The 24,874-nt window shown below is 40.0% G+C and overlaps 1 protein-coding gene across 7 annotated transcripts in view; it reads left to right on the top strand.

The window, feature by feature from the left end:
• Positions 1 to 24,874, top strand: part of dock1 (dedicator of cytokinesis 1) — a 195,633-nt gene that overhangs the window by 134,304 nt on the left and 36,455 nt on the right. For 4 of the 7 annotated variants that reach the window (XM_035997233.1, XM_031314965.2, XM_035997235.1 and 1 more), the window contains 6 exons: positions 200 to 294; positions 13,877 to 13,955; positions 14,779 to 14,879; positions 22,776 to 22,834; positions 23,529 to 23,701; positions 24,710 to 24,795. In XM_035997233.1, coding sequence (XP_035853126.1) covers positions 200 to 294; positions 13,877 to 13,955; positions 14,779 to 14,879; positions 22,776 to 22,834; positions 23,529 to 23,701; positions 24,710 to 24,795 — 593 coding nt within the window. The remainder of the gene's footprint in view (positions 1 to 199; positions 295 to 13,876; positions 13,956 to 14,778; positions 14,880 to 22,775; positions 22,835 to 23,528; positions 23,702 to 24,709; positions 24,796 to 24,874) is intronic. The other 3 variants (XM_035997234.1, XM_031314966.2, XM_031314968.2) reach the window with 1 other exon arrangement.

Genomic DNA, 24,874 nt, shown 5'->3' on the forward strand with positions numbered 1-24,874 from the left:
ATGTATGTCCTATTTACCCACCAAACTGTTGTTATTCAACTATGACAAGGTAAAATCGATTTTGCATTCTATCACCCCTTTAAAAACTAACCTAAAACTGTTTCTGCCTGAAAGCCACAAGCAGTTCAATTCAGTTGCTCTTATCTTGAAGGTTTGAAGAATAACAGTTTTCATTTTGAAAACTTTCTCTCTCTTGCAGGATTTCCTAATGGAAACATTTATCATGTTTAAAGATCTCATTGGAAAAAACGTCTACCCCTCAGACTGGGTCATAATGAACATGATGCAAAATAAGTAAGTACAACGCCGCTGTAACACACATGCACACACACATAGAGCATGCTGCTTTAAATCCCTACACTGTTGTTGCTAAGAAACAGCAGTCAGAAGTGGGTAAGGATATTTTCTAATGTTTTTCTCTCCATGCAAATATCCATGCAAGGCCTCAGCAGTGTAGCAATCAGATGAGCAGTCAGCGCAGCCGCAAACAATCACATGAATTATAGATGCTGGGGTGTATGCTGCCTGCTAATCTCCAAACTTAGTCTCAGCATCTCTTTACTTTGTTGCTTGTTCTGCTGCCACTGCCTTCTGTTTTATTAATGTAAACCTTGCTTGATTCCATTTTTGTTGGAAATATAAAAAGAGATGGAATGTGCTTTGTAGTTTCAGAGTTTAGTCAAAAGTTGTGCTTTTATGCACTTGCCAGATGAAGTTAGAGCTAGAAAAGTATTTTTTTTTCTTCTTCTATTTGTATCTTTTTTTAGAGACATGTACCAGAATGAGTTGTAGTGCTTTATTATGCAATGGCACAGCAACAGCTGTCAGATGAAAACCTTAAGTCAGTTTTTCCGATAACGAGGAAAGAAAATCCCTTCTTCACCAACTGCATGCATGCATTATTGAAACTGTTAGATGTGTTTTGAACAGTGGTCAAAGGTCACTCTGAAATTTACATATATGTTAAACGAGTACACCGATTTAGCATTACACTCCTATAACATTGTCTGACTCAGGATGGATGGTTAAAAAGGATCAGGATCGATGCAGCAGAACCAGAGATATCTTATTTTATTCCACATATTTTTATTCCCTGTCAAAACTATAATTCAACTCAATGCAACTGCTGACAGGTCAGTAAACAATTCAGGTGTGTTATGCTAGTTGTGGTTAATGTAGCTTCAAGCAGAGATAAGAAGCTGCTAATATCCAGTGTCCAGTGGCAGCTACGGGCGTGGTTTAGGTGTGTGTGATGGCCGTGACTGTTCGTTTTAAAACATAGGCGGATGTGATAAACAGATGGTTCATCCAATCACCTGCCAGGTACATTACAACAAAGTACCTGGAGCTGCATCTGTTGGAGTGCTGCTTCAAAGTGGCCATTTACAGCAGGTGCAGAGCTTACAGAGGCAGTCCCTAGTTGAGCTGTTTGTTTCCCTGCCCACTCCTTCCAAAAAATCATCACCAGCTAGGGCATTTGACTAGAGATTGCATTTCTGCTCAACTGAGGTTCTTTTGCTTTCATCAGTCCATTTGATTGCTACAAGCCCCCCCACCCTGAAAACATCATCAGCCACCTGGGTCACAATGCTGAAGACATCAGCTTAGCTAGGTGTTGATGCTCCCCTGTGCCCTGCAGGTGTTCAAATCATATCTGTTCTTCTGTAGACTGAGCTGCAGTGTTTGGGTGTAAAAACATGCAGTCCTCCTGACCCTCCTATGCCACACACACACACACACACACACACACACACACACACACACACACACCACACGCTCAGACGTGCATGCACTGGACTAGCAAGCTCGTTCAAATACTCCCCACTAACTGGGATCCCGTACTTTCTGAAGCAGGTTTAGGGATGTGATGAGCTCCCAGCAGTTCATTCTCACATCATGCGTTGTAGCGTAGGAAAGGTCTACAATCTTCCCCAGTTCAACCTTTTGTCTACTTGCACTTGTTTGTGAGAGCCGTTAGATTAATTCTGCATTCTAGTCAGTGCATTCAGCTACTTGCTGGAGTTAAATCATTGTTCAACTCAATGAAAAATAAGCCTGTCAAAGTGTGACACATCTCAGTCTTTATACTTGAGCCTGTTTGAATACTGCAGGTGTCGGCTTTGCGACCAATTAGCAAAACTCTTTTTCATCCATCAAGAGTGTGTTTGATCGGTTGTTTCCCGCTCCCCACAGTGAGAACCCAAGGTGACATATTGTTATTCATCCCAACAGATAGCTATAAATGTTTTGCATTAACTATCTAAGGACATAGAAGCTGTGTGTTTGCGTCACACTCTTTTGCCGTGCACTCTTTGTTTGCCAGAGCACTGGAGACTGATTTACAGCAGTCTCCTCAAACTTGAAGTGTCACTTCTCGCCTTATAAAATTGGTTTGGCTGACATGGCTATTATTGGATGTCGCCTATTTACACTTCCAGTAGACATGGAGCAACATTAAAATTCAATTGAAGTCAAATATGTATTCTCCTTTTAGCCTTGTTTTGGTCCCCACCAACTCCCGAGAAAAATAGTTGGCTCTTTAGCTTCAGATGTTGGACTGTAATCACCAGCTAGTTGTTAACTTTGTCCACCCCATTAGTGCTGGGCAGGTAGTTTACTGTGGGTTTATCAGAGCTTGTTTGCTGAAAACAGCTGCCTGCTGCTGCTGGAAAAAGGATTAATGGGAGTGGTAAGTGCAGTAGATGTACCATGAATCCAGAACAATTAGCTAAAAGATGTTATAAAGCTCTAATAGCTTAGGGTAACAGAACAGTTGGGTGATATTTCTCTGTAGGTTCAACACTATCAGCAACATAGTCATTTGATCCATTGTTCCTATAACACATTTTGTCTGTAGACCTTTAAAATAATTGCTTGTTGCTGTTTTTGTCAAGTGCTTTAAAACATAACTCAGTTGACACATTTTTAGAACTTTTTGAAATACATTTTGATGCCTTGGGAAACACATTTGAATATCCCTCAGTCCTTCCTCAGTATCCTGTTTTTGGGCAATCCACAATGCCAGATTTAGCACACAGATAGCCATCCACAGCACCAGCAGACGGTTCTTTCAGGTCCACACATTATGATAGCACGACTAATGAGATCAGCATCCATCATCATCACCACCAGAAGTTGTTTTCTCCCACACCTTCTTCTCCACCCATCACCTCTTACTTACTCCAGGTTGTAAACTGATTTATGGGCTCTAATTGACCCGGGGACAGCAGCTTCAGGCTGGTTAGCCAGTGAACGCCATTTACCCCCATGCCAACTGGCCATGGCTTAATAGTAGTAGAGATGGACTCACACTTGTTCTCCAAACTGACAGGGAACAAGCTTTCTCACGAAGGTCATAACACACAAAATTGCCAATATTCCCTTTACACAGACATGTGAAGCTTATGTGTGTATGGCTCTGAGGATCCTGAACCTGGAGGTCCCACTTGTTATTCCCACTCTTGGCTTGTCTGATATTACCCAAGAGACCTTGATTTTGTTCAAATTTCTAAGCATTTTAACCATTTTTGTTGCAGATTCACAGTACAGTCCCTCCAGGATTTCGCTGCCTTTTTTTGAGATTGTTGCGGCCCAAAATGTCTTTTGTATGTTTGTTGCAAGGAAGTTGCGGGAGACAGTGAAAGTTGCAAAAAAGTTGCTATATATATATATATATATATATATATATATATATATATATATATATATATATATATATATATGTATATATGTATCTATATATATATGTATAGTTCTTTAAAAATGAAAAAGGAAACTTGTTTTGGGGAGAATAAAACTACTCTGGGCTGAGTTTTCCTAGTAACCTTACCAAAAAGGCTCAGGGTGCTGCAAATGTTGGTATAATATGAAAATGGCTGGTGGATTTAAGACAAAAAATTATAATTTATTGAATGAATCAAATTTGAACATATGTGTCAGCGGCTTGTTGATCTTTACATTGTTAGTTAATTTTCTAACCTGGGCTGGGACACACATTCATACGGTTCGATAATGTACTTATTGGACTTTAATTTATCATTGCACTTACAACAACGAGCGTAGCTGTCCTCAATTTAGGTCATCCTGTACGTCTCATCTCCAGTTTTTCCTGCATCCACCGTGTGTATTTGTGTGTGTGCGCGTCAGTAGCGCGGGGAACTGCATGAGCAGCAGCCCCGCCCCCGCCCGTTCGAGTCTCGTCTTCATATCGTAAACAAGCTCTTTCTCACTCCCGCTTGGTCAGTGGCACTCAGAGTCACATTATACTGACATAAAGTCTGGCACGTGGGACTGCTGGAATTGGTTGAAGTCGCGGGAAACTCCGGTTATTGGTCAAATTTGCGGAAAAGTTGCAGTGATTGGTCAAAATTGCGAGTCGCACCAAAGTCACGGTGATTGGTTGAATTTGTGAGAATTGGCGCGATCGCGAAATCCTGGAGGGACTGACAGTAAAATGAAACAGGAAGAAAATGAAGTACTTGAAGTATGAAACAATTAAAGCTCCTCAAACGTGGCAGTATTGCAAAAGCTTCAGGAAAGCTCATATGACACTCGATGTGAATTGTATTTGCTTTTGGAGCATTTTAGCCTTTAAGCCACAAAGGGGAGAGAGAGAGAGACATGCAGCAAAGGGCCACAGGGTGAAGTCGAACCCGCGGCAGCTGCATCGAGGAGTAAACCTATGTATATGGGCGTCTGCTCTACCAGGTGAGCTACCCAGGCGCTCGTAAACCTTGATTTTTAGTTAGCATTTGCATAAGCACTATAGTTACTATGACTTTTCTCTCAGGGATGAAAAACCTTGCATCACATTTTTTTAACCAGACAACAGCTGCTGGCTGCTTTTTACAGTCAGCTAATTGTGCTCCCTTATAGATTTGCACAGTAAACTTTTCAAGAGCTCAGTGCTCTTCAACCTTATATTCCGAGATGTGCTGAATCACTGCATACTAAGTGCTGTCATCATCATCAATCTGAACAGTGTTCATTGGCAAAAAATAAAACTATTCCAGTCATAAGGCAAAGCTTTTGAACAGCTGTTACTGTTGCAGCAACCATAATACTTAACAGATTGAGTAAAAATGATGTTGATGATGATCAGTTGTAATTAGTGATATGTGTACCAATTTGATAAAGTGTTGAGTCTTTAATTCTCCCAGTCTAAACACTTTAACCGCTCAAATTACTCTAACAACAAAAGATCAACATTAACAGATCAACTAAAATATTGCTTAATCATTCCTAAGTGGATACATAGTGTATTTTAGAGGTTAAAAATTGAGTTTCGAAAGTTATAATCCACTGTGTTATCCAAACAAAATACGGAGATAAACCGAACAGCTGTTTTCTTGCAGTGATTGTATTATTTTCATCTTTGATCAACATCCAAAAGAATACATAACAAGTATTTACCGTGCCTTACAGCCTTACTAGGATCAAACCCTTAATGTATTAGATTTGAGTTAACATCAGATGACCCTCTCGAAATCCGTTAATTTCCCCAAATGACGCCAAAGTTTCTTGCGGAGCTGTTAATTATGTGTAAGAATGGTAGATTGAGAGATGAATGGGGATTTCTCAGAGCGTGGGAGATGAAAAGATAAAAGCCAAGACGAGCTGAAGAAGCAGCTCTTTAACTCGATAACCCATGCCATCAGTCCCTCACAGACTCATTAGCAGAGGGTTTCTCAAGCTGGATGGCTGCCGTTTGGAGTTCTCTCCATGACTAATCCAGGACCTGGAGGGCAGCTCTGGAAGGCAGGAATGAAGGAGGACTCACAGAGAGTGAAAAGACTGCCAATGATGTTGTGATCCTGTTTGCCCCCGTACAACCCACCACCCACCAAGATTTAAAAAAAAATCAGTACCCCATGGGCTTAAGGGTATCTGATTTGATTCTTTCCTCTTAAGGAGTGTGCTGTTGAAAGAACGCTAGTTGAAAACGTCACAACTCTACTTGTGGTTACTTTAGACAAGTTGCCTTGTCCTGTGGGTCTCAAATAATTGCAAGATTCTTGAAATCCTTTCAAGTTCCATTAGGTTACTTTAATGAGGCATCACCTAAAAATAAGTCTTAAACATTTGTTAGTTAGTTGTGTCATATATACTCAGTTGTCAGTTCATTAGGTGCACCTACCTAAGGTAGGATTTGCAGGACTGCTGTATTAGACTGCATTGGTGTTAGCTTGGTTTAGACATAAACTGGCAACTGAGTGTGTATTTGTGGAAGGTTTTATTATGAACTTCTAGTAGCAAATTAAAGAGGACATATTATATGTATCTTCATAGATGCTTGACAATAAAAACAGCCTCCCAAATGATCTGTGCACATTTCAATTCACACCGCCAGGGCTTCTCAAGCCTCAGCTTTTTGGCATTGCGAGCTGCAAAGAAAAAACAGCCTGACCTTTGCATAGCTTTCCTACTATGCTGCTTTGTTAATGTGGTGACAGTTGTCTACTTGCTCTTTCTTGTGTGTGGCTTGAGTGGTAATTCTGCTATAATGAGATTAAAACACAGCTTTACAGAGGAACCGTGGGAGAGTCGTGAAACATGGTTTGTGACATAGTGCTGCATACTGCACCGCATCACAAGCTGCTGCTGTATGTATGGGTATTTGTTTACTAACATGCCAGTGTAGGTTGTAAGCCTTAAACTAATCTTCCATCCCCATACACACCTAAAGAGCTTTGGTGTAAATGCCAAACACACCACCTTCACCACCTTGTACTACTTGGAGTTTTCATCTCTGTCACTGTGTGTGTATCTATTTGACTTTGCCCAGGCAAGTAATATTGCTCTGCCCACGGAGGGCAGTGCACTTGAGTGGCTGTGATCGTATCCTGTCAGCTGGCCTTTAAATAGGGCCCCCTGAGGAGCGATAACATCCAGTGTGATTTCTTTCAACATGGTTTTATCAAAGTCATTATCAAGAAGCAGCAGGGTGGCTTACTGTGTAGGGAAACTATACGTCAACTGGACCTACCACATTGGAGCCCTGAGTGGAAGTATTCAGATTGTTAACTTAAGTAAAAGTAGCATTACCATTCTGCTTATTTACAAAGAACATACAAAGGTGCTTTTAGGAGTTTAATTTATAAGATATGTTTTGCGTGTAAAGTAGCTAGTACAGTAACTAGACAGATCTCTGACAAATGACAGTTTTGAAGTAGAAGTATAAAAGAGCATACCATGGAAATTAAGTACCTCAAATTTGTACAGTTCTTTACTTTTTCACCTCTGTTTTGTAGATGACCCTGACTTTTAATTTTTTTTGTGCTGGCAGTTAAATAACTTTTTTTCTGTTGTGTATATAAGGATCACTTACACTTCATTGGACACCCAGTGAATATGCTATAGCTCATTTCTGTCTTTCCTCTCTGTACATAACGTTAACTGACATGTTTACTGTAACACTCATTGAATGCTCCTTTCACTTTGATAACCTAATTACTTCTGTCTTTAGACCAAAAGTGCGTCAAACCAAACCATTTCATGACTGCATTTCTGACGTATTAAATTTCCTGTGAAATTGTACGAGGTAACATAAAAATGTATTAATTGACTGATCCAAATGAACAGTTTCACTGTAGGAAACATGCCCCTATGTTTCTTCTCAAAAGATTGTCAGTGTGAAAATGTTTCTCTAAATGCCTGAATGCTTTTATTCTTCATTCTCTCGTTTCCTACAGGCACATTGTTTGTATTAAAAGAAATCATGAAGAAAGACAAAATAATAAAGGTTTAGACTGTTACATTCTGTTGTAATTGCTTCATGATTCATATGATAACTTTGAAAATGCTTCATTATCTTATCCGTTTGCTCAACATGAACTTCACTAACACTCTGACTCCAGTGCAAGTTTTCCTGCTCACCAGTATCTGGAGTTGTGTGAATCAGCCTGTGTTGCCTCATTAGTAATCTGTTCACCTCTTCACAAACTTTTGGCCTGGATAAAAAAAAAAAGCATTATTTTTGTTGTCATTGTTACATCTCACATCTCTGTGTTTATAGGCTGGCAAAAGCTAGCACTCTTCAGCTCTGACACTGGCATCACGCTGCCTAGTGCTGCCAGGTCAAAGTGATTGTGGCTTTTTTCATAGCCTTCGCATGACAGAAGAGGCCCTTACTGGCCTTTAAGGTCAGTTAGAAATCACAGCTTTTCCACTGTCATTTTATACAGTCTCACATACACATTGTATGTGTCCCAACTCACAAACACACACACACACACACATCTAGAGTAATGTTTTTCTTGGCCTCTATCATCAGTTGTCTACACAAAATGCCACAACATCTTCTGAGTGCCTTCTGGGTCCGTTAGTAACTAAAGAGAGAGATGAAGTTAATTTTGATTGACTGCATGTACCCAATAGTATTTGTTTATTACCTTGCTTAAAATAATGCTATATATTTGTCACTCATAAGTATTGCAACTAAACCTAAAATGTATCAGTAGTTTAAAAATTTAAAGTTAATACAGTCTGAAGACGGGTTTTTGCACAAACCACCGTTCACCACTCCATACATGTATTAATTAAAGGTTTTCCGCTTTAAGTTATAAGACCCATTTTTTTATCTGTACAATGATATTATTTTGGCACCATCATCCTAGCTAGATTTAAGAGCTCCTTATTGCTAAAAGTGGTTTACATGTTAAAGTGGAGTGAGGAGGTGAGCAACTGCTGAGAGCAGCACTGTCTCAGCCTAGTGATATTTTTGAGTCATAAGAGCTTCCCTGTGTTGGACTGCTCAGTATAAAGTCTTACAGCCTTGTTTACAGTATCTGAAATGCCATGATACACTTTATCAGGAGTCTGATATAATTGGGTTGAATATATGTTGACAGATAAATCAATCTAATATTAGATCAGGTGAAAGAAAGGTACTCTAATTTAATATATTGGTCTGATAATGGTTTTTGACCTTGCCTTATCTTTGAGCACAGGCAGATATGCTAGCTATTATAGCAACAGTATGCAAAATAGATTGTGATCATTATCAGGGATGCTCTCTGAACTCAAATTAGCAAGTATGATCTGCTGATAACGTTTCATTAGCATATATGCTAGGTGTCTGTGGTGCACATTATCTGACAGAGCTCAAGTCTGTGTACCACGGCTGCAGGCAGGAAGTTAGCTGATTTAAATCAAATGTAAAAAGCTTTTTTGTGCTGAAATACAGCGCACCCATCAATCAGCGGTAATGGGGGGATTTTTCTGACACTGACAGTTTGATGGAGCATATTTATCATAATGATGCCATATGTATACTGTATCAGTATGACTTTAATGTTTAGGAGGTGTTGTACTGCTCTTGCACTGCCTAATTAAAAAGTTAAAGGATCTCCAACTTACGTTTTTGTCTCCTTAAGCAGAAAATAGGGAAGCCTGTGATTTCTGGAGATGATTAGAGCCGACTTGATTTCCCTGCTGAACTTTAGATGAAAAAAACAAAAAGATGTAAGAGTGCAGGCTGATTTAAGGAATTACACATTACTAGTGTGTCCCCAGAAATGGTTGATGTCTTAACTGAAGGCGTAAAGCAAACATTAAATCCGTCGGATAAGTCTTTGATTACATTTATAGTAGCAGCTGAAATTTCCCAGTCATTAGCATTTTGCTTGTAGTTGTAATTGAGTTATAAAGAACTGGTTTGTGATTGTCTCTCCCTCTGCATCTTATTTTCCCTCTGCAGAATAATGACCAGCCATCACAGATGTTGCAAGGCAGCCAAGCATCTTCCCCCTGGCATTTGGCTTTGTTAATAATGCAAGCTTAAAAGAGCAGCGGCACCACAGACTGTCTAACACGCAGTTATTATTCTCTATGCAGACCCGATTCTTACTTGTTTCGCTGTGTCTGTGCAAAGAATATTCCCTGAAATCAATATGGCAATTAATTCTAGACTGTACAGTAATTACATATTTTTATGAATAATTCCTCTTGGACTAACTCAAATACAGACAGTAGTAGAGTAGAGCTTTTGTTAGAATATCACATTTATTTTTATGGACCACAATTTTAGTTCAAGAAAATATCTCTGAATGTTTTTAATCTTGTTTGAAATGGCCTTTTTGGAGTGTCTTAGTCAGAGCCCACTGTGAGGGAGAGTATATTCTATTTTCATCCGCCTCATTAAGTTTTTCACTTTAATTAATGGCAGGATGTGCTCACAGAGGAACTCTGTCCTGTCTGTTCATTAAAGCCCATTATATGTCTGAGCTCAGGCAGACTGCTGGCTTCAAATATGCTTTTAGGTAATGGAGTTTACATTGTCGTGTGAACGGCAACATGAGGGAGAGGCACTCATAAAACATGTTTATGGAAAGCATGTCACGCAAGCGTACAGATACTGCAGATCAGTCACGTATAGCGTACAGGAGATATCATCTGCCAGCACCATTAACCAATTGTAGTGGAACCGTAAAGAACTGCTACTGGAAAGACGGATCAAGCAGAAATGGTTGATTACAGCAGCGATTACAGCAGCATTTTTGCCTGTTGAGTCATGTTAAGCCAGAAGCTGTGAAGAGTATCGATCTCGCTCTTTTCCTCACTGTGTGCTACCTTGGTAATGTCTGTAGGATTGTAGAGCTATTTGTGATTGATTATAAATGAGTTCAGTTGGACCAATCTCACCCTTCACCTATAAACTAGCCCCTGTCAATGTTGACAATTGAATTAGGCTAAAGTTCAGCGATAACTATGGCCTTAGCCTATGATTAGTGAGGTTTCATTACCATCTCTGATGATTTAGGTTTTGTAGGTCAGTAGTTATGCGTTTTGTTGTCCCTTTAGATACATCTTATAGATGAGGCCCAATCTTTTTCATTGATTTTTCACTGGAAAATACCAGCATTAAAAAAATAAAAAAAGATTGGATTAGATTTCACTGTCCTGATGCACCTTAAAGTTGTGTTTCCTGCTGCAAGAACCCTTACAAATTTATTTTCACATGGATTTTTGTATTGTTGATTTTTGAAATCATATGAATTGTATTTCTTTATTTAATTTTATTGTGTATCTAGCAGGACAATGCATAATATATATTTTTTAACCAAATATACAGTAGCTGAAAGCAGAATTTATCTGTGGTCTCTTAGCAGAAGCAGCCAGTGATACACAGGTTGACACAGTAAAAACTTAAATAGTAGCAGACAGTTGCTGTTAACTAACACAACATCATTAATACCAACTATACAAATTTTGGTAATAATTGGATTGTAAAAAAAATACCTAAATTACCAATTATTATCAGAAATAAAAACCACACTCTAGTTCCCAACAGCCTTCATAACATCTGCAGACTGAAGAATAATTAAAGCATAACATTTTAGCAAAATTAAACAATTCTTAAGAATGAGAATTTCCACCAGTATTAATGCAATCTCTGGCCAATGTAACTTAGCTCAGTGACTGCTGTTCTGAGTGTCCCTAAGCCATTTTTTTTCCATAGTCACTTTTAATATTCAAAACAAACAACAAATTCCCTTTTTTACTTTTTTGAAAATAATGAGCCCCACATATTGAGCAGTAATATTTCTCAACCCACAGATGCAGCAGATGGAAACACATTTAAACATTAGTCCAGTGTTGAGCGTATCAACTATATTGACATGTTCACAGCTGCAGTAAATTGAGCGAGGTGTGCAGAGGGGGGAGCCTGTGCTCGTGCAGACAGGATGGTGGTAATGGGCTGTCTGAGCGCTTAGGAGATGGGGGTGGGGGGAGTCTCCTACTCTGAGGCCAGAGAAATGGACTTCTAATGGCTAATCCAAAAGGTGTTCAATGACAGTTAACCTTTCCAGCTAATGATTAAGGTGACTCTTAATATGTATTACACATCGGCCCCAGATAGCATTTAGTCAGCAAATAGCTTTAAAAAACCACAGATCCGGGCGCCTGGGTAGCTCACTTGGTAGAGCGTGCGCCCATAAATAGAGGTTTACTCCTCGACGCAGTGGCTGCAGGTTCGACTCCGACCTGCGGCCCTTTGCTGCATGTCATTCTCTTTCTCCCCTTTCATGTCTTCAGCTGTCCTATAAAAATTAAAGCCTAACATTTAAAAAAAATAATAAAATACCACAGATCCCACAGCATTGCCGTCTCAACAGTGATGGTTATTCCTGTTCAAGGTCAGTTAGACGAGACGGCGAGGGAAACCCCAGCCCTGTCGCTGTGCCAATGAAATGTAAACCCTCTAGTGAGCTCAGGTGATAGGGGGCTGTATTGCCATGCAGCTGAAACCTAAAGTAAGAGATTCCAAGATGATGTGTGAGCATTTTGAGGCCCAGTTGAAATAAGGGTTTACCTTGGGTCATGACAAAGGGGGGACGGCTCTCTTGGAACTGGCTGTGCAGCAGATGTCTGCTCACCTACCAGTGTTAGTTACATGAGCGCTATATCTTATTGCCGCTTTATTGTCCTGTCATGAAACTGTGATGCAATCCACCTTAGTGACATAACAATTTTCCTTGCCATTTTTTTTCATCGCACATTCTGATGTATCTTTACAAGCTCACTCTGGAAATCATTTGTTGCAGTATTGATAAGCAGTTGTGTGGAAAATGCTCACACCAACTGAAGTAGGAACTAAGACTGAGGAACCACAATAACCTGGAGGGTTCCTTCAATAAAGTAACCCAGGTTATTGAATATGCTGTGCTAGACGACATTTTTTCTCCTGCACTCATGATGAGGCTTTTTTTTCCCCCCTCTGGATAATTCTTAAAGATTAGTACACACAATGTTGTATGGCTGTTTCCGCCAGGGAATGAAGTTAAATAGCGGATGGGCCTCTGACTCTGTAAGTAGCAATCATAATTCCCCGTAAAAGCTTCATGCCACTTAAGTTATTAACATTTAATTCTGCAACATCAGAGTGGTTTAACCCATCAGACAGCGTTCTCATTAAGATCTACTCATCACATCTTTTTCGGGAGTGCCTCGAGCCCCTTCTGTACCTCAGTCTGCCAAAGAGAAAGCTTGAACCTGTGTTTCACCTCTGTTCTCTCAGCGCTATATTTTTCACAAGGGCAAACATTCTCTTCTTGTCTGAACAGCTTTAAAACTACTGTTCAGTCTACCAATTAATGAGTTCATTTTGGCCGATTCTGAAGTATACAATATAAGGAAGTAGCGCCATTTATTCAGTGCCGTAGATGAGTGTGCAATGTGCTCCGCTTTTGACATCAAATATCAGGGTTGTCATCCAAAATCATAATCGTTCCCCGACCTTAACCAAGTACTTTTTGTTGCCTACCTCTAGCCATAAAACATTTCTGTTTCTCTATGTATTTTTGTTCAGAGCATAGTCTTCCACGGTGCTAAGGAATTATACAGGAACAGTTACCCCCCCATTAAACCGGAACCATGAAAAGATTCATGATTAACAAGATTGACTCTCGAAAACAAAAACTCAGTGAAAGACAGAATGCATGAATGCAATAATAAAATTGAACTTTACATTATTGTCAGTATAGTGGACTTTAAGTTTATCATCTGCTTTATTGCTTTTGTAACTATAATAAATGTGTACATTTGAGTGCATATACTATATACAAGAATGTGGAGGTCATTGTATATTGCATTTAGCATTTTCTGTTTTTCTGTTTTGTGTAGACATGGCACATATGTGTGCATTTCCTGCAGGTTGTGTTGTGTACATTGATGTTTGCATGGGGTGTGAATATGAATATCTGGTGGCTAGTTGATCAACAAGCAGTGGTTTCAGTAGGGAATGCACAGAGTTGTCTGAAAGTGACCTTTAAGCCAATGTAAATAGACACTATAGAATCTCCGTATTATAAATGTCGAAAGAAAACTTTCGTTAGTAAGAAGACTAGATCCAAACACTTTCCTTTTATCTTTCCAGAGTGTTCCTGCGGGCCATTAATCAGTATGCAGCAGTGTTGAACAAGAAATTTCTGGATCAAACCAACTTTGAGCTACAGGTAAGGACTGAACCCCCCCGTCATCATTTTACTGCACTGTCACACAGAGGCTGTTTTTAATGTTCCAGATGCAGCATTGTTGGACCTTCTGAATAGAGGAGAGAGAAAAAAAAAAAAATCACAGAATTCAGTAGACATAAAAATTGTGAAGTGGGAACATCAATTACTGTGTAATGGACGGCAATTTGATGTCTATGTGAATATTTTATCTGCTCCCCCTAGAATAAAGTAACATTTTCTGCTTGTTTTTAAAATGTCTGACCTGAATTGAATTAAGTAAATTCTCTCACCAACTAAACTGCTGAGCTTTTAAAGCCTTGGATTTAGATTTTTTTTAACATTGTTTTAGTGTGACTTATAGCTTTCTTTATGTAACTTTATGTGTATGAATAAAGTGTTGGGTTTTCATTACTTTAAACTACAGCTCAATGGTGTAAAGATAATATATCTGGATAGAATCACATTCTCTTTTACAGCCATCGTCATGTATTTTGGCTTCTGGATATTATCATAAGGAAATGTGCCACTGAGGACACTTATTTCCTATGCATGAATGGACTATTTCCATTGAAAAAAGATGGCTGAATTAGCACTCCTTTTAGCTGCTGTCATTGTCTGATTCAGAGTGCGCTCTGGAGACCAGTGTCCTAAATCACCAACCACTGGGACAAGTGCACCCATCGCATCTAAACCTTTTGATTTAATGAAACATAGTGTGCGGTGGTACTGAATGATGTTGTTGTAAAACTGCTTTTTAAATGCAAGTTACATATATTTTTATTCTTTTAACATCACACTCTCTGTCTGTCTTTATGTGGGTCAGCTATGGAACAACTACTTTCACCTGGCTGTAGCCTTCCTCACCCAGGAGTCTCTGCAGCTGGAGAACTTCTCAAGCGACAAAAGAGCCAAGATCTTCCAGAAGTGAGTATGAGCGCTCTCTCAATCCACAGGGCCTCCTCGTTGCACATCAACACAGCCCAGGGGCTCTCCGCAGCATGAGCAGGCGTTATATAATTCATCATACGGAGGCTCACAGGGATACCCAACACACCACGGCTCCATTGGAGGCTGCTCTGGTTGTTCGCCCTTTTGAATAAAGCAGCACAGCCTCATAGTATGGAGAGCACATCTTGTACTCAAATCCCAGGTATTAGACAAAGTTGGGAATCCCTTCTGGAAATGTAGGATACAGGTCTTTAGTTCCTCCTCAAAACATCACCTTCCTGCTTTGTTTCCTTGTTATTCTCTCAACTGATAAGAGGGAGAAAATTTGATATTACAGTTTTTAAATGGCTGAAGTTTTAAATCCACAAAGTTTAGACATTGTTTGCTTCTGAAAATTTGCTCTAAGACCTAACCCTCCTTTTACGTTCAGATAGCGATTTTGTTTTTCTTTCATCCACTGCCCCTGTCTACAAAAAGCCATGCATCTACATTAGTATTTCTCATAGAGTTTGGTAATGCAGCCAAATGTGTAAATGCTTTCTGGGCAGACGTGGAGCATATTGGCTCTCATCTTCATTTGGAGGAGCTTTTGTCACTAAAGCATTCATCACACTGGCCCCTGCCAGACAGCAAGACTCCTCGTTGGTCAGTGCTTTATTATCGGACCTGGTAAGCTCCCACACAAACAGCCAAACACAGCAAACAAGACGTTCCCAGCCACCCTCACACTGCCTTTCTCAACTTGTCAGCCTTCCCCCGAAAGAAACAGCTATTTGATTTGGATACACAAGAACTGCCATTTCTGGCATAAGCACAGAAAAAGGGCTAAACTCTGCCATGCTATTTCAAGACTGATTATTTGACATTCCCAAATGTGTCATTCAAATGCAACCAGGTAGCTTCCAGAGCAACCCAAGAGGATATACAGGGTTTGCCAATTTCTCTTTCACCCACTCTTTCTACCTCTACCCACCCACTCTCCTTCTCAGTCCCTGTGTCCTCCGCCTACAACTCACCTTCTCTCTCTTACCTTTCTGTCTCTGCATCTCGTTTCCCTGTGTGCTGGCGCATGAACTGTCAGTCCTGCCTGCAATACCAATTATTGTGCCTTGCTTGGAAGCAGAGAACAGAGGGGTGAAATCAGAGTTGTGTCGAGCGTGGCTCTTTAGCATCAGCTTTTCTCCTGCGCCACACAGTCTCCCAGTGTTGTTTGTGAAGTTCTGGTCCATTACTGGTGTCTGTGTGATCCTTGTTTCCTTCTCACATTCAGATCAGTATACTGACAACAGGCTAATGCACTGCATTTCCTGAATAGGATGATATATGCATCTGTGTGTAGCCATGTGTTCCTGCGTTTCCAGACCTCAAAAAACAACTTTGATGAAAACAATGAATGAATGAATTAATTAATTAATGCCTTATTTTGAACATTTTAAAATAATTAAAACTTAAAAAAATAAATAAAACAGAAACAAACAAAATATTAATTTAACATGTCCGAAAAGGAATAGGAAGAAGCTTATTTAATCCTACTTCCTTTTCCACTACTATATAATAATCATGAATAGGTAAATGTTTATCATAAAGTATTTATATCATAGTTAACACATTCTTTACAATTTCCTATAAGTATATGTACACACCACAAGGTAAAGACATTTTCCTATGTATATATTGACCAAATAAATTAATCTGATAGTCAACACCCTTCCTCCTCCCTGTATTTTGTGAAAACCATATTTTTGTACCATTTTTTAAAACTGGGTCATACTCGAACATTGCTTTAACGATGTACTCAGTCCGTTCCACAATTTCACTCCACATATAGAAATACAAAAAGTCGTTAACGTTGTACGAACACAAAGATGTTTCAAAAAGAACTCTCCCCTCAAATTATATCCCCCATCTACATTAAAAAATATTTTTTGAATATTGCCAGGGAGTATGTTGTTTATTGCTTTTAACATTATTTGTGCCTTTTGGAAATTAACCAGATCATTGAATTTCAGTGTTTTTGATTTTAGGAATAATGAGTTTGTATGTTCTCTGTAACCGGTATTATTATTATTATTATTATCCTTATTGCTCTTTTTTGCAATACCGATAGTGATGATAGTGTACTTTTATAAGTATTGCCCCAAACCTCTGCACAGTAATTTAGATATGGCAATACGAGTGAACAGTAAAGAATGTGGAGTGATTTGTGGTCCAGAATGTGTTTTGCCTTATTGAGTATGGAAATTCTTCTTGAAAGTTTGTTGTGTACATGTTTTATGTGAGATTTCCAGATTATTTTGTCATCTATTATTACACCAAGAAACTTATTTTCATTTACTATTTCGATGTCCAGACCGTCCACCTGTATCTGTACTTGAGCGCTCTTTTTACAATTACCAAATAATATGATTTTGAGGGAGTGTGATATTGTCAAGTTTTGTGAATATCTCACATTTGATTTGCTTCAGGCTTTGATCTATCCATCTGTTCGTACAGGCCACTGCTTGTCAATCACTTGTGTGTGCTTTTTTTGCTCTTGCTCTATCTGCCACCCTGTCTGTGTTTTTTTTTCCGTCTCTTGTGTTTCCATCACCTCATGCCACCACAGCCGTTTCCTCCTTTCTCCTCACTCTTGCTCTTTGCCCTCTTACCCAGTGGCATAACATAGCACAAGCTGCTGAGAGCCCCAGATCCACTCACTGTTCACCACTGTCCCTCTATTCTCCCTCTGTTGTTCTTAGTCAACCTCTACGAGAGCTTTCCGCCCCGTAGCTGACAGGTATGTGTTGTAGGTCCTGACAGCCGACAGTCATAGCTGCCTGTCTCGCTGCCTACAGGAGTGTGACAGAACAGTACCCTGTGTCTGCCTCGGCTCAGATGACATGATGCCTCCTGCACAGTCATCTGCACTCCCATATGTAGAGACACAAAGCCGCATGCTTCCAATGACACACATGCATGCTCTCACGTAGGACATTAAAGTAAGGATTAGAGGCAAAAACAGTCAAAGATGTAATACATACAGCTTTACAGTAATTTATAGAGGCAGGCGTCTTTTTATACTTTATCATCTTGCCAATACTCTGCTTAAAGATCAATCCTTGGGCAACACTCCTCCCTTTGACAGCTAAATTTGGTAAAGTGTTTTGACTACAAAGAGGTGACGCAGCTTCTTCGTTAAGGATTCTTCCAATGCTCTTCTCCTCTCAGTCAAAATACATTAGTGTGTCTTTGTACAATATTGGAAAACCAATCAATTGGGTTTCAGAATTCCACCAGGGCTCACAGGTGCTCTGACATGTCACATTGTGTGAAAGAGGCTTTGAATGTATATTAATTACAGGTCAGGAGAGGTGTCACGCTTACACTTCAAATTCTCATCCTTTTACATCTCTGCAATGTCATGCCAAGGTGTCATGCCATCGGTGGGCTAGGAAGAGGTGCCACTATGCTTCCATCAGTCACTCAGTGTGATAGTCTGACGTCAGACAGGCCTGATTCTTGGAGTAGGCAAACAATGCAGTCGCCTGCAGCACCACCAGCTGGACAGGACATGAGTCTGGAGGGAGCAGACGTTATTAATGCCTCTGAAACCACATCTAACTTTAAATGCCTCTCAAAGTGGTGTCAGATATTTGATTTATTGTGTTGCAGATGCATTGCAGTTAGTTTTGCATACCTTAGATTTAAATCAGTAAAATCAGCAGTACATCTATACAATCACACACACTTGCTACTATTTTCAAAATACAACATTCTCTAGGAGGATAGCTAGCTTTTGTACTAGTCCAGGGTTTCCCGCAGCACTTTGCAGCTCGGGCGGCCCGCCTAAGCTGGGGAACCCTACCGCCTTAACTAGGTCGTCAAAAAACAAAACAAAAGGCCGTCAAGTGCATCTCGGACAATAGCGCGGACGCGCTTCACACCGCGAGCAGGCACGCGCGCCACACGGCCGAAATGAGAGAAAGAAAAAGAGACGTGGTCCGTCGCTGTCTGGAGGATAACTAGCCAGTTGATATCGCGCGTGTGTCCGTGAGAACAATCGCCATTTCACCGTCGCGTGTGCGTCGGAGTTTGTCAACAAATGTGCGGCCAGCTGGGGCATGCCCGGGCAGAGACGGGGTGATGGACTTACCGGAGCGTTGGCATACGGTGGGCAGAGAACATTTATATATGTTTCTCTGTCCTGTTCTTCACATCAGTGAGGCTTTCTTCTCTTGTTTCAACGAAGTGAATACATGACGAAGTGACTAGAACTATCCATCACCTCTCGCGCCTGGATTCTCATGTCCCGGCTGTTGCCCGGTCTTTGAGACACAGCTGTTGTCCGTTTGTTTTTAATCACTACACACGCGGTTCACAACACACGGTTAGTTAGCGTAGTTACACACAGTGAAATTACTGTTTACTCTGTTATCTCAGAGCTGTTTGTTTTGGAGAAGAGTTGTCGGGCAAAGTGGAAGAGTGCGTGTCACGGAGGATAATGGGAGCAATGCCAGTAAAATTGTTGTAGCACTTTTTTTGAAAATAGTTTGAGCTTAAAATTGCACATTGCAACTGTTATTTTGAAAAGCTGGTTATTTATTAATTAATGTATTATTATGTATCAGATCACCAATCACATTATTAATGTATCAGATGGCAAACCTACCACCTTAACTAACATATTTTCTGCGGGAAACCCTGTTCCACCACGTTCCACTTCCAGGATTGCTCCGTTGCTGACAGAAATTCCGCTGGATTTCACCATTTTCTGCCGGATGTCCGTTACCTTCCGCTTTCTTTGTGTTGGAATTTCCAGTCGATTTATGAGGACTATGGTTAACTGCTCCTCAGATCGTTGCAGGGTAAACCCAGACAGCTAGCTAGACTATCTGTTGAATCTGTTTTCTGTTGCACGACTAAAACAACCTTTGAACGTATACACGTTCCACCAAAACCCGTTCCTTCCCAAGGCTATTTTGCAGCGGCACCGTGGCTCTGCCTGGTCCTTAGCGCCGCCCATGACGATTGTGATTGGTTTAAAGAAATGCCAAATGCCAGACTCTCCTCCGCAGCACTGTGGAGGAAGGTCTGGCCAAGTGAGACTAGCTTTTGTACAAGGTTGTGAGGTAGTTTTAACCAAATAAAAACAACCAGTTTTCCACATTACCAAGCTTTATAAGGTGGCACTCTTTGACATTTTAATCTCAATTAATGTTTAAACATATTATAGAACAGTAGCAGTTACTGTAGGATAGATTTATCCATCATTTTGCGCACAACTTCTATTCAGCTGTCTGATCAGCCATGCAACCTCACGGCTTGGTTAAAGGGCAGAGACTGTGACAGTTCAGCACTGCTTCAAAACAGAACCACAATATTGTGGTTCAGTGCAGTAATTCCCCATGGTGAGCCAGCAGTGAAAATACATTTGATTACTTCTCAGCATGCAATGGTGCTGCTAAAGCATGCTACACCAGACCAGTGGAAATACCAGGGTAAACAGTCAGAAATGGCTCTCTCAGGACTGTTATCTCCATTGTGTCTTCTATGTTCTTGATCTTAAAACAATTTCAGGCTGATAAATTCTTATCCATTGTCCAATTGGTTTTCAAAGAATGAACTTCATTACTATGGTTTCATGTGATTGTTTTCACAGAACTGGTCTCACTTTCTGCCTCTCTGCCTACTTCCACAAGATTCAACAAGACACTTCACCTGGCTATACCCAATGTTTAGATCTGTTGTGGTATTTATGCAAATTAGCACATACTTAATTAGATTATGCACCGTTTGCCCATGTTAACAAACAATTTCAAAAAACTTGTAATACATGTTTTGTTTGTCTTGATGTAATCAACTCAGTAATTTTCATGATGATATCTAAAGGTTAAAATTTTTACCATATTCACGTGAGAAAAAGAATGAATAGGTGTATGAATAGGCTATATTTGGGTCTTTTTCGAAGCTTTCCCCTAATGGGATTCTTCGGGGCTTTTTTGCCTTCCTCAGGACATATTGAAGATACAAAATCAGTTGAGTTTGCTTCTGTTGCAATTTGTTCTACCTTTTTTCATAAAATGACTGGACTACAATAGGGTTGGGCATCATTGTGATTTGAACAATTCTTGATTCCAATTCAGATTCTTCCTTTTGATTCCAGTTCTTATCGATTTTCGATTCCGATTCTTTGAGGGGTGGAGTTGAAACGGGTCACATGCTTATTTCACAGATAAGAGAGCGTTTTTATTTTTATTCAATGATAATTTATAGTTTAACCAGATTTTTTCAGCCACACTTTAGAGTGCCCCTTACTGTGCTCCATGGCTGCAACGCAACAAGCGCCTGGCCGCTACGGAAACCAAAACTTGTGCATGTTAAATTTAAAAATGATGATCGGATTGGAACCCAAATTTTCCAAATGATTCCAAAAAAAGAAAGGATTCCATTGGAATTGGAATTTTTGAAGCGATTCTAAGTTAGAACCGTTCTCGATGCCCAATCCTACTGATCAAACAGTTTGCCTCGTGTCTTCCGTCCTCTGTCTAATGCATATACACAGCAGAAGACAGACCACAGCTGACAGCCGGCATGTGTGTATGTTGCGGACTTGCATGAGTGGAAGTAATTCATTTTAATGTGCATTTGTAACCGTTGTAGAACATCACCAAAAGACAAAACAAACTAACTTACCATGGCCAGAGGCCCATTTCAGAAAGCAGGTTTAGTGAAAACTCTGAGTTTGTTAACCCTGAGATGAGGGAAACTCTGGGTTTTCCATTATAGAAAGAAAGGTTAATCAAACCTGAGAGAGAGGGGTTACTTCAGCCCGTTTAAGAAAGAGAGGTAACTTAACCTCAGAGTTAGTTACTATGGTAACTGAGCCTGTGAACCTAACCTGGTCGGGAGCAGGTTTTCTTCAAGAAATCTTGAGTTTCTCTCAGTCTCCTCCCTCTGACACAGCACTCTTTCATTTCCTCATTCATTCATTCAGTCTGTATCAGGCGCATTTTAGTGCAGTGTTGTCATCTGCATGAATAAAAACCAGTGTTGGTTTATTAACTGTGTTAGGCAGACTATACAACGTTTGTTTTTCTCAAACATAGCATTTCCTTTTTTTCGACGATCCCGTTGATGAAAAAGCTGTATTACTTCGCAGGAAGTTAATCATACGTCGGCAGGTGATATTGAGGCCTCGACTAGATCTATTTTTATTTCCAGAAAACTAACCTCTTTGAGGGGTATTGGTTTTTTTTCACAGTCCATCAGATATGTACATAACCTCATCCGTCCTCATATCCACCAGTTTTCACCAGTAATATTATACTTGTGATTAAATATGAAATGAATACACTATATTGGATTTTACGTATTGACTCGAGCAGCAATTTTCTCCCACGCCAATTCTTGCTCTTTTGCAACAGCAGCCGTGTTCCTTTTTTTTTTTTAACGAAATAAATGTTCAAACTCACTGTATGTGCGCATGAGTACTTCCAGTTCCAGAGGGGTAAAGTATGCCGAACGATTTTTTTGTGGTTGTTGCCATGGTTATTCGTAGTATCATGGCTCCATTCATGCTTCCTTTTTATAGTGGCGTTGCACGCACCTTACTCTGAGTGAACCTACTCTGAGTTAATTGAACTTCCTCAAATCAGCAAATGCTTATTTGTATTGCATTCATTTTACACATGAGCCTTTCTTTAAATCGAGCCCAAGTCATTTTATCTTCCAAGCTATGATTTGGTTCAAAGTTTAATGTATCTTTATTATCCCCGGAGGGCAATTTGGTTTACAGTCGGCAGTAGGCTACATAGACGACAAGCACACCAAAAAAACACTACAAAATAAATTGACGACGCTTGTGTAACATTTTATCCTGTTTTTGTGTTTCAGGTACCAGGACATGAGAAGACAAATTGGCTTTGAAATCAGGGACATGTGGTACAATCTAGGTATTTAACCAACTCCTTGTGTCAATATTGTTCAGTTTTACTTAGAAACTTGATTCCCCCCCCCGAATGAATTCACCATTAAAGATCAATCAAACAAACTCTTCAGTAGAACGTCGGCAATTGACACATTTTTTTCTCGATTCATGTTTAGGATTATAGCCAACTAAGTACTCTCTCAGTCATTATAAGTCAACTCAGCAGAGAGCAGCAGCTAAATATAGACAATCATGTGTTAATTAGCTTTGAGTTGTGTGATGAGAGAGACTCAGCCGTAAATTATCAAAGGGATGAAATTGTGGAAGGGGATTGTGTTGTTAGATTTGGGCACCTGTGCCTGCCTTAAAGGCTTCTCATTGTAACCTACACCATCTGATCCCTTAATTAGAGCTTTCCACCAGATTAGCTGGACCCATTCACAGGGTTTTTAATGAGCATCTTTTTTAATTTTTACCTGAAGTTATTTACCGCATGATTGTCATGGAAAATTCTGCTGAGAGACTTGATAAACAAGGAAGCCAAATGTTGTGTTTGTTTGGAACAGCTAATTTTAAATCTGTAGCACAGGATTATTCATGCCCCGTTAGGATCAACATGTTGTGCTTGAAACTGACTGAAATGATGAAATGAAAAGCCTACAAATGAGTTGTGTGGTATACTGTGTATTTATATGTAAATGTACTTTTTCCTCTCGAAGGGCCCCACAAGATAAAATTTATTCCGGAGATGGTGGGTCCTATCCTGGAGATGACACTAGTTCCTGAGATCGAGTTGCGAAAGGCCACCATCCCAATCTTCTTTGACATGATGCAGTGCGAGTTCCACTTCACATGCAGTTTCCAGCGGGTGCGTCCTCTGAAACATGACAAAGTAAAAGGACTGCAACCAAATGACTTCATGAAAAGTAGTTGATGTTGGTGTGGGAATCTGGGTAGGAGTAAACAGAAAAACAAAAATAGTTTCATAGCCACAAGCTTATTTGTAATTCTGCAAATCTCATTTTGTTGTGCTCCGATAATCAACAGACACGGTAAGTGGCTCTTAAAGTTATGCCCCGTTACAGTGCAAAATTAAGCCTTTCTGCACAAGGAAATCCGTTTGGCTACAGCTGTTCAGCCACAAGATGTCTCAGGCAGTATTCAGCTTAGTGATGTTTATGTGGGTGCCCACATACTGTACTTGTATCAAATTGTAAAGCAGCTTTACAATGACTACAGCCTTGTAGTCCTGTGTAAGACAGTTGTCTTGCTCATTGGAGGTGAGTGCAACTTTTCATCCTTTCCCTTGAGTAAAATGTGATAAATTTCACATTGGCCTGAGCCCTTTTTTATGCTCTAAGCCAGTAATATTCCCTTTACTGGGTCTCTCTCCTGTGTATGTGTGTTGTAAATCCTTGGCTTAACAGAGAGCAGCATTTATATCTTTTCTCACTTGGCTGCACTCTCCTCTCCTCTGTATTTTTGCCTGGCTAACACACAAGCAAATAAAGAAGTCAGCAAAAATGTTTGTTTCAGCACAATAAAACCAGTTTTTTATACAGCTGCTACATACACATATCAGAGAAATAAGGTCCATGCATCACTGTTGGAAGCCACAGCAACAACAGAGCAGACGTAAAGCAGATGTGTCTCATGATGCAGCCTTGTTCTGTGTTCTAACCCAATGTATACAGATAATAATAGGATGAGAGAATAATGAACAGAAAATACCAGCTCACAACCAGCTGGGCTGCAGGAGAGGGAAGATTAAAGTCGAAGCACAGATCCCTTCAGCTAAGCTTCGATGCAGAGAGAGAGCGAGAGTGAGATAGGGACATGGCGTTAATGAATTGAAAAATTAGCTACACTGATTATTTATGCCTGCTTTGTCTAATTGCAGTTTGAGAACGAGATCATCACCAAGCTGGATCACGAGGTGGAGGGGGGCCGCGGAGACGAGCAGTACAAAGTTCTCTTTCAGAAAATGTAAGTGCTGATTAATGGGCAGGATTACGCGTGAGCCTCTCACAAGTTAGGTAATTGCAACATGGCACTCCTCAAAATA

This window comes from Sander lucioperca, chromosome 22 (assembly GCF_008315115.2).
Source record: "Sander lucioperca isolate FBNREF2018 chromosome 22, SLUC_FBN_1.2, whole genome shotgun sequence".
Taxonomy (NCBI): domain Eukaryota; kingdom Metazoa; phylum Chordata; class Actinopteri; order Perciformes; family Percidae; genus Sander; species Sander lucioperca.